The sequence below is a fragment of the Dichomitus squalens genome (assembly GCF_000275845.1).
Source record: "Dichomitus squalens LYAD-421 SS1 unplaced genomic scaffold DICSQscaffold_80, whole genome shotgun sequence".
In the NCBI taxonomy this organism is placed as follows: Eukaryota; Fungi; Basidiomycota; class Agaricomycetes; order Polyporales; family Polyporaceae; genus Dichomitus; species Dichomitus squalens.
The window spans coordinates 68179-84880 of record NW_006766962.1 but is presented as its reverse complement, the minus strand read 5'-3'; the positions used below and the strand labels follow the sequence as shown (position 1 = coordinate 84880).

Sequence of the window (16702 nt, the reverse complement as noted above, 5' to 3'; positions counted from 1 at the left end):
ATGCGTTCGATTGGAGCAAAGTAGGCTGCGCCAGTACACGCGTGCCAAAAGTGGAGAGGGTGCGTTCGTGTGTCCCCCTCAGAAGTCGCGCCGCCGCGGGCATCAATGATCATTACCGGAGACCATTTCCTAGATACGGCTCGTCCACAGACGCATCCTAGTCTGAAGCGAGCCAATGAAGCTGGAGGATGAGGCCGACGATGGCGGTCAAGAGCCGAATCCGGGACAGACGCCATCTATTCGACCTTCCCACAGAACTCATACCTATCGAGCCTCTTCGTGCTCAGCCCACTCCGCCGGGTCGACGCGACGAGCCTCGCTCTACCTCTCCCCCGCCCCTCCCCTTGGCGTGCACCGCTCGCACCGCGACACGCGGCCTCGTCCCGGGCGGCGGCGCGTACGTCTTCGCGTTCCCCGGTCCGGCGGCGGTGGCATCCCAGCTGCTTGAGGGATACAGGGATTTACGGCTCCCCGCAAGCGGCGCTCGAGAACATGCCTCTCGCGCTGCTCCAGCACGCCCCCCGGGAGCTGCTCGAAGGCCTGCCGGACTTTTCGTGCTGAAGGCAGAGGACGAGTCGGATGTTCTGCAGGATGAGTTCCTGCAGGCGCCGGAGGAGTGGGAGGAAGCTGCGGTACGAGATCATGAAGGGGGCATAGCCATGTTGGCCCTGCGCTGTTGCTGTTGAGCGGGATGGGCAGGAGTGGAGGAGGAGGAGGTTGCGAAGTGGATGAAGTCGAGGGTCAAGGGGATGTACGCGGCGCCGGAGTAATGTCAATTTGCAGGAATGAAGCATCAAGCCATGACTGTCAGACCCTTCGTCGCCTCTGCATGGAGTGAATTACAATGATCGTAGTCATTCCAGACTGTACCTATATCCTCATAAGGTCCCGAAGTAACTTAAAGCAGGCCGCCGCCGCATCCGGCAGCGCCTACGCCAGACGCGTTCCGGAAGTCCCCAAACGTCCAGTCAAAGCAATCCTGCCCCGCGCCCCATCAGCACCCGTCGCATCCGCCCACTCAAGCGTAAGCGCAAACACTCACCACACAGTCCTCCTCCGACCTCGCCTCCGGCACGCTCCCGTTCACGCCGTTCCCCCTCCAGTCCTTCTTGTCGTCCGCCAGGACGCCCTCGATGAGCGCGCTGATCCCGTGGTGGATGATGTTCGCGCTCCAGCCCAGCTGCGACACCGTGTCGTACTTGATGGTCTGGCCGAGGTGGCAGCGCGTCTCGAGCGCGACCCCGACGGTGTTGCACGTCGAGCCGATGCCCGTGCAGGTGCCCATCGGGATCGGGTCGCCCGTGTTGTACACGTGCGTGACGTGCTGGACGGAGGGCTGTATGCGCGGTTCAGCTCGAGATTACAGACGGAGGTCTCTGAGGAGGGGGGAGAACGTACTGGGGAGGGGAGGTGGAGACGCGACGCTGCGAGACGCTCAGCAGGGGCTTCGAACGCGACGACTGGTACGCCGAAGGTCACTCCGACGAGCGAGGCTAGCGCGCCTCCGAGAGAATGACCTATAGAGGATCAGAGATCGACAGGTGCCCCCTGTGTGATGCGCATTAGGCGAACGTACCGATGAGCCAGATGTTAGAATCTGGGTACATGTAAGTGATGTTGTTGTACAGGTTCTAAATTGTGAAACACTCAGCAACTAGCATGAACGTGCAGTAATAGGGGACACTCACGATCCCGACCGAGTAGAACAAACTCTCCTCCGTCAAGCTCTTCTCTAAACACCCCTGATCGCACCGTTTCTCACCCTCGTAGCATCCGCACACCGTGCTCCATGTCCGACTGACGCGCGCGCAGCAACAGGAGAAGAGGAGGTTGTCGTTGAGCTTGTCCTTGGTCTGCGTCGGGCCGCCTGCCCCGATGGGCCAGAAGATGGAGGTGCCCTTGATGGAGACGACGACGGTGGAGTTGTCGGGCGTGGAAAAAATGTGACCGCGGAAGCCGTCTGCGTCTGGCTCCCAGCCGAACGGGTAGGTCTATACGCAAGAGGGGAGTGTGAGTGAGGTCAGCGGTTGATGATGAGTTGGCGGGCAAACACACGATGTTGTAGTTTGGGCCGATGTCGTACCAGTCTGACTTGCCAGGCTCGGTATATGCGTTATTGGCCATCTTGGCCAGCAAGAGCAACGTCTCTCGATCCTCTATGTCCGGACCGTCTACCTCGGAGACGTCCCATGGCACGGTGGCACCGCGGAAGCGAGCGCTTTGAAGCAGAGCTTGCGAGACAGGCTTGAATACATTGGTCTTCTTGGTTCTGACGCGGACATCACCCATGGTGAAGACAGCGTCAGGCAAGGTATCGGAGAAGACGACACGAGATGAATTGGATAGAGCATGCTGGTGGCGTAGCTCGAAGCGTAGATTACGATGAGAGGGAACCTGAAGGTGAGGTTGCCACAGCAAAGAAGCAAGAAAAAGCTGCAGCGTGGTAGGGAGTAGATTGTAGCTGAGCATGATGAGTTGTGTCTATGGAGAGCAGACGATGGAAGCGAAGTGGCTGTCGAACTAGCTTGAAGCTTGAAGCTTTGAAGGAGCTCCTGCCCGGGCTGCCCCAAACTGGCCGCCGACTCGGAGCAGCCGCGCCGCTTCCACGCCTCCGCACCCCGCTTACGTCAACGTCACACGGTCAGGTGCTTGTGACTAGGCTCACGTGGAGGGCGCGAAGCAGGCGTTGGCATTCGACCGTTTCAGCCAGCAGCTTGGCTACCCCGAACGGCGGCCAGCATCCCTGATTAGGTGAGGAGTCCGGAGTACATGACTGGGGTGACTTGCTGCACTCCGCGAAGGCTCTAAAGCAGGAGATACACTCGAGACTTCATGCGAAAAGTGGTCGGACTGGTTCATTGGCCGAGCCGCTAATGATATCCTTGCTATACTTACTCTTACGTCGAGAACGCCAGTCTGATATACTTTCACAGGGCCCTGTGGTGATCAACTCTACGGATTAGGAGACGGTTCCCTTCGTTTCATCCCCCTCATACGAATGTGCATGCAAGTGAGTAAACTTCAGTCATTATAGAATGTCTCGAAGACCTCAAAAGCTGACAAGCCTCAGGTAATCCTGGGATTTTGCTCAACGTAGGACTATCGAATATCCGCTTGACATGGCGACGCAGAGGGCACCTTCGTTGCTATCCGCCTCCCTCGCCTCGGGGTCTAGTTTGGTCCTTCTTCAGCTATTCTCTCGCGTTGTTACGTTTGTCCTTAACCAAGCTTTGGTCCGACTCGTCTCTCCACAAGTATTTGGAACGACCTCCATTCAATTTGAACTTCTGCTATCGACCATCCTCTTCCTATCTCGCGAGGGCGTCCGAAATGCACTCCTCCGGGCATCGTCTCAGAATCCGTCTGACCGCGACACAACTAGCCCGCTAGTGACCAACATCTCTTTGTTGCCGATCGCACTGGGCATCCCCACCGCTATCGGCTCGGCCCTCGTCTACCTTGGCAGCAGCTCGTCAACAACGTCCTCTCAGCCGCGTTTCCAGATTAGTGTCTTGCTCTATGTTCTGGCCGCCTTCTTCGAGCTGCTATCTGAGCCTTTGTACATCCGTACCCAGAACGAGCTTCGGTTTCATGTCCGTGTCCGGGCGGAGGGTACAGCTGTCATGTTGAAGACGATCGTTACCTTCCTAGTGCTGGTGGCTGCGCCAGAAGACTATGCTCTGGTTGCCTTTGCTCTCGGACAGACCGCGTATGGTCTGACGATGCTCATTTCATTCCTCATCGCTTGCCGTGACAACCTCGACTTGGCTCCCAAGCAGGTAGCCATCACTGTGAAAGATCAGTACGTCTGTCTCTCCTCTAGCCCAGCGTTTTCAGTCACTGAGAACTTGGTCAGCACGGAGAAGAGATACTTCGATCCTGCTCTTTTCAATCTGTCGGTAGCGATGACGGGGCAGTCGCTCGTCAAACACTTCCTCACCGAAGGCGACAAGTTCCTCGTCTCACGTCTTAGCCCGCTGGCAGACCAAGGCGGCTATGCCGTCGCCGCCAACTACGGCTCGCTCGTCGCCCGCATCGTCTTCCAGCCCATCGAAGAGACAGCTCGCGTCTTTTTCTCCAAGACGCTTGCCTCACCCGTGCCGCCATCTCCGTTCCCCAAATCCAACCATTCTGCAAAACACAAAGAATACCTTCAGACCGCCTCAGCAGTCCTCACAACCCTCCTCCTCGTCTTCACCCACCTCCTCCTTCTCCTCATAACCTTCGCCCCGCCCTACCTCCCGCTCGCGCTCTCCCTCGCGCTCCCGCGCAAGTACCTCTCCACCTCCGCCCCGCGCATCCTCGCCGTCTACGTCTACTACATCCCTGCGATGGCCTACAACGGCGTCCTCGAGGCCTTCCTCGCCTCCGCCGCCTCCCCCTCCGACCTCCGCGCCCAGGCGCGCTGGCTCCTCGTGTTCTCCGCCCTCTTCGTCGCCGCCGCCGTCGGGCTCGCACGCAGCGCGGGCCTGGGCGACGCGGGGCTCGTGTGGGCGAACGTCGGAAACCTGGCGCTGCGCGCGGCGTACGCGTGGGCGTTCGCGAGGCGGTTCTTTGTCGAGCGCGGGGCGGGGGATGCGCTGGGCCTGCGGAGGGTCGTGCCGCCCGCCCCCGTCCTCGCGGCGTTCGCCGCTGCCGGGCTGGCGGTGCGCGTGAGCGCACGGGCGTACCAGGACGCGCCTGTGAACGTCTTTGCGCAAAGGGGCCATATTGCGGTAGGGGTCGTCGGGGTGCTGGGCTGTCTGACCACTTGGTAAGTGCCTGAACCTGGGGAAAGCTTCGGGCGGGTGGGCCTCCGGGACGCTGACAAGACCTTGCGCCACAGCGTTGTATGCGAGCGGCGAAGCGTTATGCGGCTCGTCGACTCCCTGCGGAAGGCGCGCTAGGAGTCACGTCAAGGGGTCCTAGGTCTAGTGGAGGAGGCTATGCTAGGCCCGAGAATTGTGTGTACCCCAGGCCGCCCGGGGGGCTAAGCAGCGGTGTCAACGGGGCCAGTCCCCGGAAAATGCATCATTGTCCAGCTTGCCGAGACGTGCGAACTTGCGCACACAAAGCACAGCGCAAGCGTGTTCATTTTGAGTACGGCGATCCTCGCGGCGGCGGGAAGCGTCGGGGTGGTCGTCGGCGGTATCACTTCCGGTGCTAGCCAGCTCGGCGATTATCGCTGCGGCGTCCATCGGCAACTTGAATTATGGCCTCTGAGTAGCGTACTCGGCCCCGTGAGCGTCTTCAGACGCTTCCATGTCGCACTGTACCGCAAGTTGATGACCGGTTGGCGCGGTATGGCAACGCCGGCAGCTGAAGCAGGTACTGTCCAGGACAGACGCGGCGATGGACATAATCTTCGGCGTTGGTACTGGATGACGCTGTTGCCGTGCGGGGGCGCCAACGATCTGCTGGCTTTGCGCCGGAATAGAAGGTACATTGACGGTAGAGTAGTAGGAACGATGTCAGAGAGATAAACAACGAGAGAGATAGATAGCGATAGCGAGTTTGAAAGCTTGGAGGAGAGAGCGCCGTCGACTCAGCCGACGACGACACCAGCGGAAGTCTGTCATTCCGACGCCATCGGGACTACGAGAACGATGAGAACGATAGAGAAGTTGCCGAGAACACGAAGAAGAGAGCGAGACGCCGGAGAACTGTGCAGTAGAAGGACGAAACCGCAGCAGCAGCTGCAGACTCCGAGAGATACGGGGGATATGAACAGATAGGGCGGGAAATTGAAGCCCTGGTAGGAGGAATAATATGGTAAGTTAAGAGAAAATACGTTAGGGTGAGGGTGAGGCATGCATCTCGGTGTTCAGCGGGATTAAGAGGGATATGGGCGTAGTGAGAGGCATCACATCTGCACTTCCAGTTCGGCCATCCACATGTTTCGGGCGGTGGGGAGCACGCGCACCAACCATAGCTTATCTATGGTAATGCCGCGCTGCCCACGGTCGCGTGCGATGGTCCATTCGTCGCCCTCCCCGGGGTTCGACGAGTTGGATTTCTTCTTCTGGAGGAGGGGGAACGTCAGCTTGGAACACTCTAGTACAAAAGCGCAAGACACATACAGCCTTTTTCTGCATGAACTTCTGGATGCTTTTGCAAACGCGCTTAGCGAGTTCGCCCCGAGTGATGAACGCGCCGTCCTCCCGCACAGAGACGTACGCTCCAGCTTGGTCGTATCCAGGCCACTGTTATACGGAGAAGAGAAGAGCACTACACTAAGCCTCTGATAGATGATATGGTGACACCTGGAACTCACATCGATGACGAGCCGGAACTGGCGGACACCCGTCTGCTCGAATACACGCTCGTTGTGCCCATCCACCGTCGCCTTGCCGCTAAGGACATCGCGCACGCTAACTCCGGCTTTACGATGGACCTTGAAGGCCACCGCAAAGGTAGCGTTGTGCGTAGACACGAGCTCCAGAGGCTGAGGAACCCGAACACGAGTGAGAGAAGGCCCAGTCGGTCTCTTCGGCGACATGGTTGACTCGGCAGTCGAGGAGCTGGGCGGGTTGTGGACTGGCGGTAGGCTCGGTAGAGGCCTCATCGCAGGCGTGTCCCCTAAAGTCATACTGTAGAAACTCGACGGAGAGGCAACCATCGGCGAATACATGTTTGTAGGGAGATGATTCGGGGTGTATGGGAAAGGGGAAGAGTATGTTGTTGCCGTCGAGGACATTGGAGAAGGAAGTGCCGCATATGGACTGCCATACGGTGAATGAGGTATTGAGTGGGTGGAGACCGCAGGGGACACCCGCAAGTTAGAATGATGTTTCGGAGGAGACCATGTCTCCGACAGCTCTGCTATGGAAGAAAGGGGCGTGAAGAACGTCGTCGAGGCCGGAGAGTGCAGTGCGCTATTCGGAAAGTCCGGGGTAGGAGGTGTGATGACATCTTGATACGGAAAATTGTGGGGGAGTTGGTCGATGGGGAGGGGAGACAACATCTGAGGGTCGGAGTCAGTGATGTTATCAGGAGTCACTCGTGCACACGTACAGGTTCATCTTGAGGAGAAGGCTGGGGTGCTTGAACGAAGTACTGTGACGATTGCGACGAAGGCAGGTTGCAATGCCGCGGCGCCTCTGGAGAGAAAGCGTTGGCAGTCGAATGGGGTGCATCCGTATACTGCACGTTACATTGCTGGTAATGCTGTTGTGATTCGGGCTGCGATTGCGATTGAGCGCGGTGAGAGGAGTGGGACTGGTACTGGGGCCACTCCTGCTGAAACATGTGCTGCAAGTACAATGGTAGCCGTCAGAAAATTGTTCATTACGTCACGGAGATAAACTATAGAAGATAGACTCACTGAGTCCCACGCTTGAGGGAAGGATGGAGGGTCCGAGTGGAGGAACTGGTCACCAGCATTGCGACGAGAGAAGTCAACTTGCGGAACGGGGATGCTCATCAATGGCGCGTGGAAGCCGAGGCCGAGGCAGAAGGCGTGGTCAACGCAGCGGCTCTTATACATCTCCGTATCGCGGAGGGAACGTGGACGAGCTCGCCCCAGTCGAGACGCGTGGCGATGAGGGCTATCACGACCTCCCACAGCTTCTGTAGACTTGAAAAGTATGAAGAGCGTGACGTCTACGCCGTGCAATGGCTTGATGTGAGAGATTCTGGTGGAAAGAGTCGACCATGATGAAAACACGAGTGGGGAGGCCGGACGTACCAGTCTGATCTGTGTCTTTTTTCCAGAAGGCGCATAGCACCGAACGGAGACTCCGAATAAGGACATGGGTGGGGGCCAGAAGTAATCATTACGATATCATGGCCGAGCACTGGCTGTGTATTGGCGCCTGGCCGGTCACTGCGAGGCTGTACGGCTGTGAGCGACGTTTCTATCTCGAATTCGACGATGCAGCGAAGTCGTACCGTAGACGTCCAACTCTGCCGCATGTCCGACTGCGCGACTGCTTACAAGAGCGAGCGACACCAGACACCGGAGCTCCCACCGGGAGAAAGGCTGATGAAGGCTGTGGTTGTCTGTACCTTTCCCACCCGATATTGAACGCCTTCGGTCAATACGCGCCTCGCATGATGGTCTCCTCTCAACAGCTGCTGGGAGATGGGGAGATCTGGCCCAGATGCTGAGCATGGCCACTGCACTACACAGGTAACTCTTCTTTGACCTAGAAGACGGCCTCGACCGCTGCAAACATGAGGCAAATGCGTGTTATTTTGTGGATACATGCGAACGTACTGAGCATCGCTATGCGCAATGGCTTGGTTTTCGTACCTGTGGTGTCGTCATATCTGAACAAGAAGGTCAGATTACCGGAATCGTGCGCACCCACAACCGGAGAGATGTTGAGAGTGTCACCGGTAGGAGTCTCGTAAGACAATCCGGATCAACTGGGAAGCATTCACCGAGAGATGAAGATTGAGAGCTTCCATATGCACGGTAAACCTCAAGGACATCCGAGCTGGAAAAGGAGGCAAACGCCGTTGGCCCTTGTCCCAAAACAAGACCGACTGGAAGGCGGTAAGTAATCAAAGCAATGGGCACTTCTTGCGTCGAAGCGGAAACAGTGCGCGTATAATAGTTGGTATTCGGCTCAGCTCCATCTTACCGCATTCACCTTGTGTCTCGAAATTGAAATAATGAATGACATTCGAGATGCTTGAAGGCTTGGGAGATTGAACGAGTTCGCGCACATTTCGGAGACTTGTTCTTTTGCACAAACGACGTGTTGAGGGAGGGTGCAGCATGGTCGATGAGGTTTGGAATATGGCTGTCTGAAGTCAAGTTGTGAGCCTCTGACGTCTGCCTCACCGGCGAAACAGCGATGTAAGGCTGTATAGGGTTTTCTTGACGTCTTTGAACGGCCCCTAACACAGGTTGTTACACCAAATTCAAGTACTGATAAGAAGATTATGATGACGCATCGAAAGTGGTCCCACTTCAGCGTCTGCCGCCCATCTTCTCCACAGGCGCCGCTAGTCCCACCGGCGACAACGACGACAGCAGGCTGCAGCGACGACCTCACGGCTGCCCCCACGACTATCTCTCCCAATGCCTCGTGTCCCGTCCGTCTCCCCCGTAACTGGGAATCCCGTTCCACCTCACTATGTTCACACCACCGACGCTCAATTCGTCGACAACGCCGGTCGGACGGTCCTCCTGCGCGGCATCAACCTATCCGGGGCGGACAAAGCTCCTGTCGGCTCTCCCTCGCAGAAGCTCGAGGGCTTTTGGGAGGCAGGGGAGAGCGGCGAAGAAAGCTTCGTCGGTCGTCCGCTGAACCTCGAAGATGGGTCGGCGGACGTACACCTAACACGCCTCAAGGGGTGGGGGTTCAACATGCTCCGGTATGTTGTTACCTGGGAATCGCTAGAGCACGCTGGCCCGTAAGTGTCATTCTACAGTCTTTGTAACTGCATATCTAAGCCATTCACAGTGGCAAATACGACTGCGAATTTATGGACTACACAGTCCGAGTACTCCGGAAAGTCAAGGAGTGTGGATTCCGAGTGTATATGGACCCGCACCAAGACATCGTGAGCGTCTAGCTTAACTTCATAATTGGTGTCGTGCGGAAAAGGTCACGTCTATGAAGCCGTGTCCCTGTTTGACGAGGCCACAATGCATGGAAGTGGATCACGGTCGTTGCGCCGAGGACCGCCTGTCTGAGCGAGGATCATGTTTTCCACTTCCATTGCCTCCTTGACGGCAGTGAAGCTGCTGCGATATACTGAGGGTACCGGTGACAACGTCACCGGCTCGTTGAGCCGTCAAGGCTATTATACTCTCCCTACGTCCTCGTGACTAGCTCTGAGCCAGGGAATCCTGAGGTATCATACGAGTACGCTCCTTTAGGACGACTCGCAGATGCAGGGCGGGACACCTGTACCAAAGGAATCTTATGCTAATAGAGCACATTCGTAGTGGTCACGATTCTCTGGTGGTTCTGGTGCACCTTACTGGACCCTACTCGCATGCGGCCTCAATCCCCACAACTTCACCGCAACTCTAGCGGCCGTCATCCACTCGGAGTATTCCCCCAGTTCTGAGTCTACGCCATCAGAACTCCCTGCTATGATCTGGAGCACGAACTACGGCCGTCTCGCATCACAGACGCTATTCACCCTTTTCTTCGCCGGCCGTGAGTTTGCGCCCAAATGCGTCATCGACGGCCAGAATATCCAGGACTACCTTCAGTCCCACTACATCAACGCCTTTGCACAGCTCGCGCAGCGCATACGCGACAACGCGAGCGATCTCCTGGACGAGTGCATCCTCGGGTGGGATAGCATGAACGAGCCCGCTGAGGGTCTCTGTGGCTATGACAATCTGAACGAAGTGCCGACGAAGCAAGGGTCCGTGCTGAAGAAGGGTCCTTTCCCTTCTCCTGCGCAGTCGCTGCGTCTTGGCATGGGTACGGCGCAGACCGTCGAAAATTGGGTGTTCTCCTCGATGGGCCCCAAGAAAGATGGGACGGTCACGATCGACCCCAAAGGCAAGAAGATGTGGGCGGATCCCGCTACCGAGCCCAATGGCGTTCACCCCAAATGGGGCTGGAAGCGGGACCCAGGCTGGAAGCTTGGGACGTGTATCTGGGCCCAGCACGGTGTCTGGGATGTCGACACAGGCGAAGTCCTCCGACCTGAGTACTTCCGCCGTCACCCGAACGGTGAAGAACTCAAGTTCATCGACGACTTCTGGCGGCCGCACTGGCAGGAGTTCGCGACGCGGATACGTGAGCTGCATCCGGAGGCAATCCTCTTTGTTGCCCCCCCTGTCTTCGTACCCCCTCCGCAGATCAACGAGCGCTACCTGAAGGGCCGCTGCTGCTACTCGACGCACTACTACGACGGCCTTACGCTCGTCACGCGGCACTGGAACTGGTTCAACGCCGACGCTCTAGGCATCATTCGCGGCAAATACTCCTCGCCTGCGGCTGCCGTCAAGATCGGCGAGGGCGCAATTCGCAAATCGCTACAGGAGCAGCTAGGCTACCTGAAGGCCGACGCGAAGATCTTGGGCGCGTACCCGACGATCATCGGTGAGATTGGCATCCCATATGACATGGACGGGAAGAAGGCGTACGGATACACCGACGGCGGCAAGTACAAGGGCGATTTCTCGAGCCAGCAGAAGGCAATGGATGCGAGCATGAACGCGGCAGACGGACCAAATGCGCTCAATTACACCATCTGGAACTACTGCCCGGACAACTCCCACGAGTGGGGCGACGGGTGGAATATGGAGGATCTGAGCGTGTGGAGCCCCGATGACCTTCGACCACAGACTCGGTTCAGGATGGGCGCGAACGATTCTTCGTCCGCCTTCCCGCCGAAGAAGGGTCAGACTGTCACGGTCCACTCTGCTACCGCTTCTAGCGTGTCCCTGAACACCCTCACTCCTGGTGACAGCCCCGCTGATGACGCAACTGTGTTTCCGAAGGGAACGGCGCGCTCATCCTCGGACTGGGCCAACGTTTACGACTTCCTGACGGATGGTACGCGCGCTCCGAAGGCGTTCATTCGTCCGTTCCCCACAGCTGTAGTCGGCGTGCCCACTAACATCCAGTTCGACATCTCAAAGGCGGAGTTCAAGCTCACCGTGCAGGTCCGTTCAGAAGACGCACCGAAACGCGACCGTCTTGGGCTGTCCACGGGGCCGGGTAGTCCGGACGAGGCAGAACTTCCCACCGAGATCTTCGTACCTCTCGTTCACTATGCCACCGACAAGCTCGTCCACGATATCCAAGCGGAGCAGTCCCCTGTTTCGGACTCGGTGACGCCGAGCATCGCGGATGGACCTATGTCCAAGTCAACGGACAAGCTCTCTCGTTCCTCCGGCGACTTCGCGGCGGACCAGTTGCGATCCCTCTTTGAGCCCTCTCCACTGCTCGCACTCAATGTCGATGTCTCGGAAGGGCGGTGGACCGTCGAGGCGCAGACCCTGAAGTGGTGGTACCCCGTACCTGCCAGTGGCTCTCGCGAATACACTATCACCATCAAGCGTGCCGGAGGCGTCATCAAGACTGCCGACGCGACGTCCTCGGGTTCGTGTTCTTCGCTCCTCAGCTGGTGCTCGGATGCATGCACCATCGTGTAGAGGCTATGCCTCGCCGTTCTTTCCTCCCCTGAGACCCACTTCTTTCTGGAGTTAGCATTTTGGCTTGCTGGGACAATCAATTGTACTATAGGACATTTCTTGGATGGATACATATATCATGTGCAGATGGCGATCGTGGCTGCAAACCTGTGTCGCCGATCACACCTCACGCGAGGCATTCTTGCATGTTCAAGTAAGTTATGCTCCTGCAGAAAGGCACAGAATGCTTGCCTGTTCGCAGCCTTACACCAGTGCGATTCTGATGGTTGTGACCTATCCCGTGACAACTCAATGTACCTCCCGCAGACCTAGTACGTACCCTCCGTTTGAAAGCACTTCGCTCAATTAACCAGTTCTTCGCGCTGTCGTGCAGGTCCTTCGAACATTCCATATCGGAATACTCCATGAACGATGTTAAATTGTGGTAGCAGTTTCACGCACACTCTGTCTATGCACGCCCCACATGCCCTACATCTCACGCACTATCGCGACGATATCCCCTCTTCCTATACCCAGCGCGATATCCATACCCCCTTCTACTATCCCCCGACCTACACCTAACGATTCGACCCACTCTGCTTCTGTCCCCGCTTCCAGCTCCGTCGCGTGCGCGCCTCGACTGATGACGCCTATCGCGTCCCGCGAGTTGTTGCGCTAGATCTATGGACGACATCACAATCTCCGCAAACCAGCCACTTATCCAAGGACAGTATCTAAGGCTATTACATCCTCATCCGCTACACTCGCTATAGCCATGGGCGGCGGCTGTGCGACTGGGTGGCGTCCTCCTGTTTGCTCCTGCCACACGTTCTCCGCGAGGCGGACAAGGCACCGTCGTTTGCAGGCGCCTATCAAGAACAGACTCAAGTTTCCTCCGAGCTCTCATCAAGGTACGTTCTGGCAGAATTGGCTTTATGCCTTTCATCTAACAGCACTGCTACCTAGCCCGAATCTCTGGGATCACCCACAACATGGACGGGGTTCCCGATCTCGCTGATGTTGACGTTGAAGGATTGCCATTCCCCGAGCTTTCCACTTCCTTGCCTGTCGAGGATCAGGACGCCCTCCGCAGGCTCGCTATTCGTGATGTACCAGGCCGGGCTCTTGCGATGGCGGACGAGTATCGGAAAGCATCGTCCGTCTCGTAGAGCATATTGCTACGGCGAATTCCTTGCACAACTACGCCACATCCCCCATCCACAGTCTTCCCACCGAGATCCTCATGAAGATCTTTGGTGTCGCTTGCAGCACACGGAGAGACTTGGTCATCGCCGGTATCTGCCGTCGCTGGCGCTCCGTAATCCTCGCGATGCCGACGCTTTGGGCCACTGTTCTGACTAACACGGAGTTCGATGTCTCGCACGAACGTCGACTTGACGAATTTCTCCGCATGGTCGCCCCCCGTTGTCACCCTTGCCCTCTCACCATTCATGCTCGATACCTAGCAACAGACCAGCCTGGCTTCTTGAGAGCAGCAATGGACGTTGCCGGAGCTATCTAGAGACGCTAGATGTGGAGTTCTACGCGTATTTGTTGACAAGCCGGAAATTATCCCCCTTCAACGAAGTACTGCATTCCGGTATGCTCCAGCTAAGACGTCTGAAGATCACTGTGTGCGGCGTATCTGCGTCGCAGAATAGGGACCCGGGCAGCATAGAATACGGGGAATCTGACCTGCCGTGTCTCCATCAGCTGGAGATCCCTGCATCCCTGTTCACCTCGGCATGTGCCACCACTACGCTTGAAGCCCTAGTCTTAGACAGGACTTTCGGGGTCAATAGACACATCACATCTGTGCTGTCGAATTGCAAGAATCTTACCTCTTTGAAGCTAGACACTATGGGCGCGGCCTTTCCAAAGACAACCGTCTTGACGGCCGGGTCTATCCATCTCCCTCATCTGCGTTCACTCGTCATATACGCAGGGAACAGCTTAGTCGGCTGTTCTCAGCCAAGCCAGGCAGCCAGAATGAAGCATATACTGGGCTGGCTCGCTTTCCCTCCCTCAACGTCCATCCAACTCCTGCAATACACCGAAGGCGACAGGGAGCGCTTGGACGGATGCGCTTGGCACGCCCTTCTTTTACACCTCTCCCGTACCCGCACCGTTACCCCATACGACCGCATGCATATTAGCTGCGATGAACGATACATTTCTGCGAGGTTTTCGAACGCGGAGAGGGGGGATGTTCATGTCAACACGGTCCTCTCCTTGCTCAAATCGCACCTCGAATGCTTCGAGGAATGCTGCCGCGTCTTACCCATGTCTGACGTGAGCGTCGACCTCCCTCATGCATTCCTCTTCGAGTACTCCCGCACCGGTATGCCAAGTCTATTCAACGGCCTTGCACACCTCCGTCTCCTCACGAGAATCGAGATCTCTCCTCGAACCTGCGGAAGCTCGTTTGTTGGACTCTTTTTGCACTCCTGCGCCACCGCTCCGGAATCCGCGAGGCCTGGCAACATCACCCTTGTCTGGAAGCTCCTCTTCAGAAGGTGCAACAGGGGTGTGCGGAGGCTGGCGAAGATGGTGAGGGACATGGAACGGCACCTCACTGCCAACAGAGGTCATATAACCTGCCAGCGACTCGAGTTGCATGGCATTCTGCAGGTCCGATGGAACCGGAGCCAGAAAACGAAATGGAGCTATTGTGACGACTCGCTCACAGAGGGTCATACTAATCCGGAACTATGCAAGGAGCTGCTTGGGGACAGGGTGGCAGGACTGGCAAAGATGGTGGGAGAGTTAGCGATCCTTTAGGAGGTAAGAAGTGGTATTCGCAAGTTTCGCGACCTCCATTCCATTGCGGGAGTACATAGGAGGTCAATAAATCGGCATCGGCACATAGGAATAGCTGTCATCAGTTACACAGTACACGAACAAATAAGATGGAGCTTGACCCACGACAAGCACTGTGGGCAAGGAAGGTACTGAATGAGGGGGGACAGTCGAGAGCAACGGCCCTAGCCTGAGCAACGTGGCTGAACGCGCGCCATAGTCCATTTTTATGTCATCCGTTGCACTCAGGTCGACAGCTCCGGGAGCTTCAGCTCTCGCTCGTCCGCAACCGCCTAAACTATAGTTCCTCCTGCTCATGTTAACTCAGGACGCAAGAGCGATAACCTTGGCTACGTGGATTGTCTGTCAGCCATATCCTCCGCTACACGCTTTCCTCGCGTAGGCAAGGGAACGGTTCAAGATACACAGCGCTGTGTAACGTCGACCGCCCTTGGGACTCCTCCGATTCCTCTGTACGTCCACGACCATCTCAAGCCATGGCATTGCAGTGCTCTAAAGTGTTGGCTCACTGTAGTCTTGCAATTCCGTTATGTGGCTACTGAGCACCGACCGCGCCGAACTGCACTACTTCTCCCGGACCTTCGACGCTGACGGAGGCTACGCGATCCTCTCGCATACCTGGGAGAAAAACGAGCAAACGTACCAGGAAGTTCGTGCTATCAGCGAACGATGCCGACGCCATCATGCGAATCCCCGAGACGATCCTGAGCTGTCGCCCAAGATCCGCGAGATGTGCATTCTCGCCGAAGAACACGGGTACCAGTGGGCCTGGGTCGACTCGTGCTGCATCGATAAGACGAGCAGTAGCGAGCTTTCCGAGGCCGTCAACTCGATGTATCGGTGGTACTCCGACTGCGAGGTGTGCTATGCGTACCTCGCCGACGTCCCTGGCGACTGTATTCTGGACGCGTCGAACTCCGCCTTCAGAAGGAGCCGCTGGCACACTCGAGGATGGACCCTCCAGGAGCTCGTTGCCCCCGCGCGTCTCTTGTTCATATCTAGCGACTGGACCGAGTTGGGGAACAGAACGACCCTGGCCAACCTGCTACAGGAGATCACAGGGATCGAATCCAGGATTTTCACCAGACAGAAGAGACCTGCCGACTTCTCCATTGCCTCGCGCATGAATTGGGCGTCGAGACGAAGGACGACGCGCGTGGAAGACGAAGCGTACTGCTTGATGGGCCTTTTCGATGTCAGCATGCCGGCCAACTACGGAGAGGGTGAAAGGGCGTTTACGCGCCTACAATACGAGATCATGCGCCACAACTCAGACACCAGCCTCTTCGTCTTTGGAGACGATTTCTTGCCTCGCGGAGACTTCAGCACCCATGGCATCACTCTTGGGCTTCACGTCGATATTTGCGATACATGGCAGTTTCTGTTAGCATCCTCTCCACGTGAGTTTGAGACACGAGTGCACTATACCCCGAGGGTTCGTAGGAGTTCCGTATCAGTAAGTACACCTCATCACGTTAAGCTCGTTGACTAGAGTCTCAACCCCTTGAACCTAGCAGGACAGCGGAGGCGCGTGGGACGGAGCTGAGGCCAGTAGTCCCTTCGATGCCGTAGAGCTCCCTCGGATCTCAATGACCAGTCACGGTGTCAAATTGCGACTTCCTGTTTTCGAGGCCGATGGCATAACTATCGCAGTACTCCTGTGCCAGGACGACAACGATCACTTAGGACTTCTCTTGATGCGAGACGCGTCAGAGGAGGAAGAAGATCCCACGAGACCGCGCTATCATACAGGTTGCCACTGGCGTTCCGACATGCTACGCTCGCCATCATGGTCCATCACTCGTTTGGCCAGGCTTGGACGAGACCTGAACGATCTCCAATTCA

The 16702-nt window shown here is 56.9% G+C and overlaps 6 protein-coding genes across 6 annotated transcripts; 4 read left to right on the top strand and 2 right to left on the bottom strand.

Annotated features, from left to right (window-relative positions):
• Positions 1-200: 200 nt before the first annotated feature.
• On the top strand, positions 201-686 carry DICSQDRAFT_175042 (uncharacterized protein; the record flags this gene model as incomplete). The annotated part of the gene is made up of 1 exon (XM_007370916.1): positions 201-686. The coding sequence occupies one exon, from the start codon at positions 201-203 to the stop codon at positions 684-686; it is 486 nt and encodes a 161-aa protein (XP_007370978.1).
• A 148-nt stretch (positions 687-834) lies between these two features.
• Positions 835-2562, bottom strand: DICSQDRAFT_93815 (alpha/beta-hydrolase). The gene is made up of 6 exons (XM_007370915.1): positions 2056-2562; positions 1689-1991; positions 1577-1631; positions 1399-1517; positions 1043-1336; positions 835-979 (listed from the first exon to the last, which is right to left on the bottom strand). The coding sequence occupies exons 1-6, from the start codon at positions 2467-2469 to the stop codon at positions 899-901; spliced, it is 1266 nt and encodes a 421-aa protein (XP_007370977.1). The 5' UTR covers positions 2470-2562; the 3' UTR covers positions 835-898.
• A 557-nt stretch (positions 2563-3119) lies between these two features.
• Positions 3120-5607, top strand: DICSQDRAFT_163933 (Rft-1-domain-containing protein; the record flags this gene model as incomplete). Its single annotated transcript, XM_007370914.1, has 2 exons — positions 3120-4753; positions 4826-5607. 2 exons carry the CDS (start codon positions 3120-3122, stop codon positions 4884-4886), a joined length of 1695 nt encoding a protein of 564 aa, XP_007370976.1. The 3' UTR covers positions 4887-5607.
• A 235-nt stretch (positions 5608-5842) lies between these two features.
• DICSQDRAFT_71812 (uncharacterized protein) lies at positions 5843-6478 on the bottom strand (the record flags this gene model as incomplete). Its single annotated transcript, XM_007370913.1, has 3 exons — positions 5843-5968; positions 6060-6182; positions 6254-6478. The coding sequence occupies 3 exons, from the start codon at positions 6476-6478 to the stop codon at positions 5843-5845; spliced, it is 474 nt and encodes a 157-aa protein (XP_007370975.1).
• A 2514-nt stretch (positions 6479-8992) lies between these two features.
• Positions 8993-12169, top strand: DICSQDRAFT_163931 (glycoside hydrolase). Its single transcript, XM_007370912.1, has 3 exons — positions 8993-9345; positions 9396-9495; positions 9884-12169. Exons 1-3 carry the CDS (start codon positions 9011-9013, stop codon positions 12056-12058), a joined length of 2610 nt encoding a protein of 869 aa, XP_007370974.1. The 5' UTR covers positions 8993-9010; the 3' UTR covers positions 12059-12169.
• Positions 12170-15386: 3217 nt separating this feature from the next.
• Positions 15387-16403, top strand: DICSQDRAFT_175037 (uncharacterized protein; the record flags this gene model as incomplete). Its single annotated transcript, XM_007370911.1, has 2 exons — positions 15387-16292; positions 16350-16403. 2 exons carry the CDS (start codon positions 15387-15389, stop codon positions 16401-16403), a joined length of 960 nt encoding a protein of 319 aa, XP_007370973.1.
• Between the last annotated feature and the right edge of the window lie 299 nt (positions 16404-16702).

What these genes read in the sequence shown, in the direction of transcription:
- DICSQDRAFT_93815 (XM_007370915.1), bottom strand. Translation starts at nt 2,469, where the DNA reads ATGCTCAGCTACAATCTACTCCCTACCACGCTGCAGCTTTTTCTTGCT. An exon ending in TGTTCTACTCGGTCGGGATC is followed by an intron (nt 1,632 to 1,688) that starts GTGAGTGTCCCC and finishes TTCACAATTTAG; the next exon opens with AACCTGTACAACAACATCAC. An exon ending in TTCTAACATCTGGCTCATCG is followed by an intron (nt 1,518 to 1,576) that starts GTACGTTCGCCT and finishes GATCCTCTATAG; the next exon opens with GTCATTCTCTCGGAGGCGCG.
- DICSQDRAFT_163931 (XM_007370912.1), top strand. Translation starts at nt 9,011, where the DNA reads ATGCCTCGTGTCCCGTCCGTCTCCCCCGTAACTGGGAATCCCGTTCCA. An exon ending in TCGCTAGAGCACGCTGGCCC is followed by an intron (nt 9,346 to 9,395) that starts GTAAGTGTCATT and finishes AGCCATTCACAG; the next exon opens with TGGCAAATACGACTGCGAAT. An exon ending in TGGACCCGCACCAAGACATC is followed by an intron (nt 9,496 to 9,883) that starts GTGAGCGTCTAG and finishes GCACATTCGTAG; the next exon opens with TGGTCACGATTCTCTGGTGG.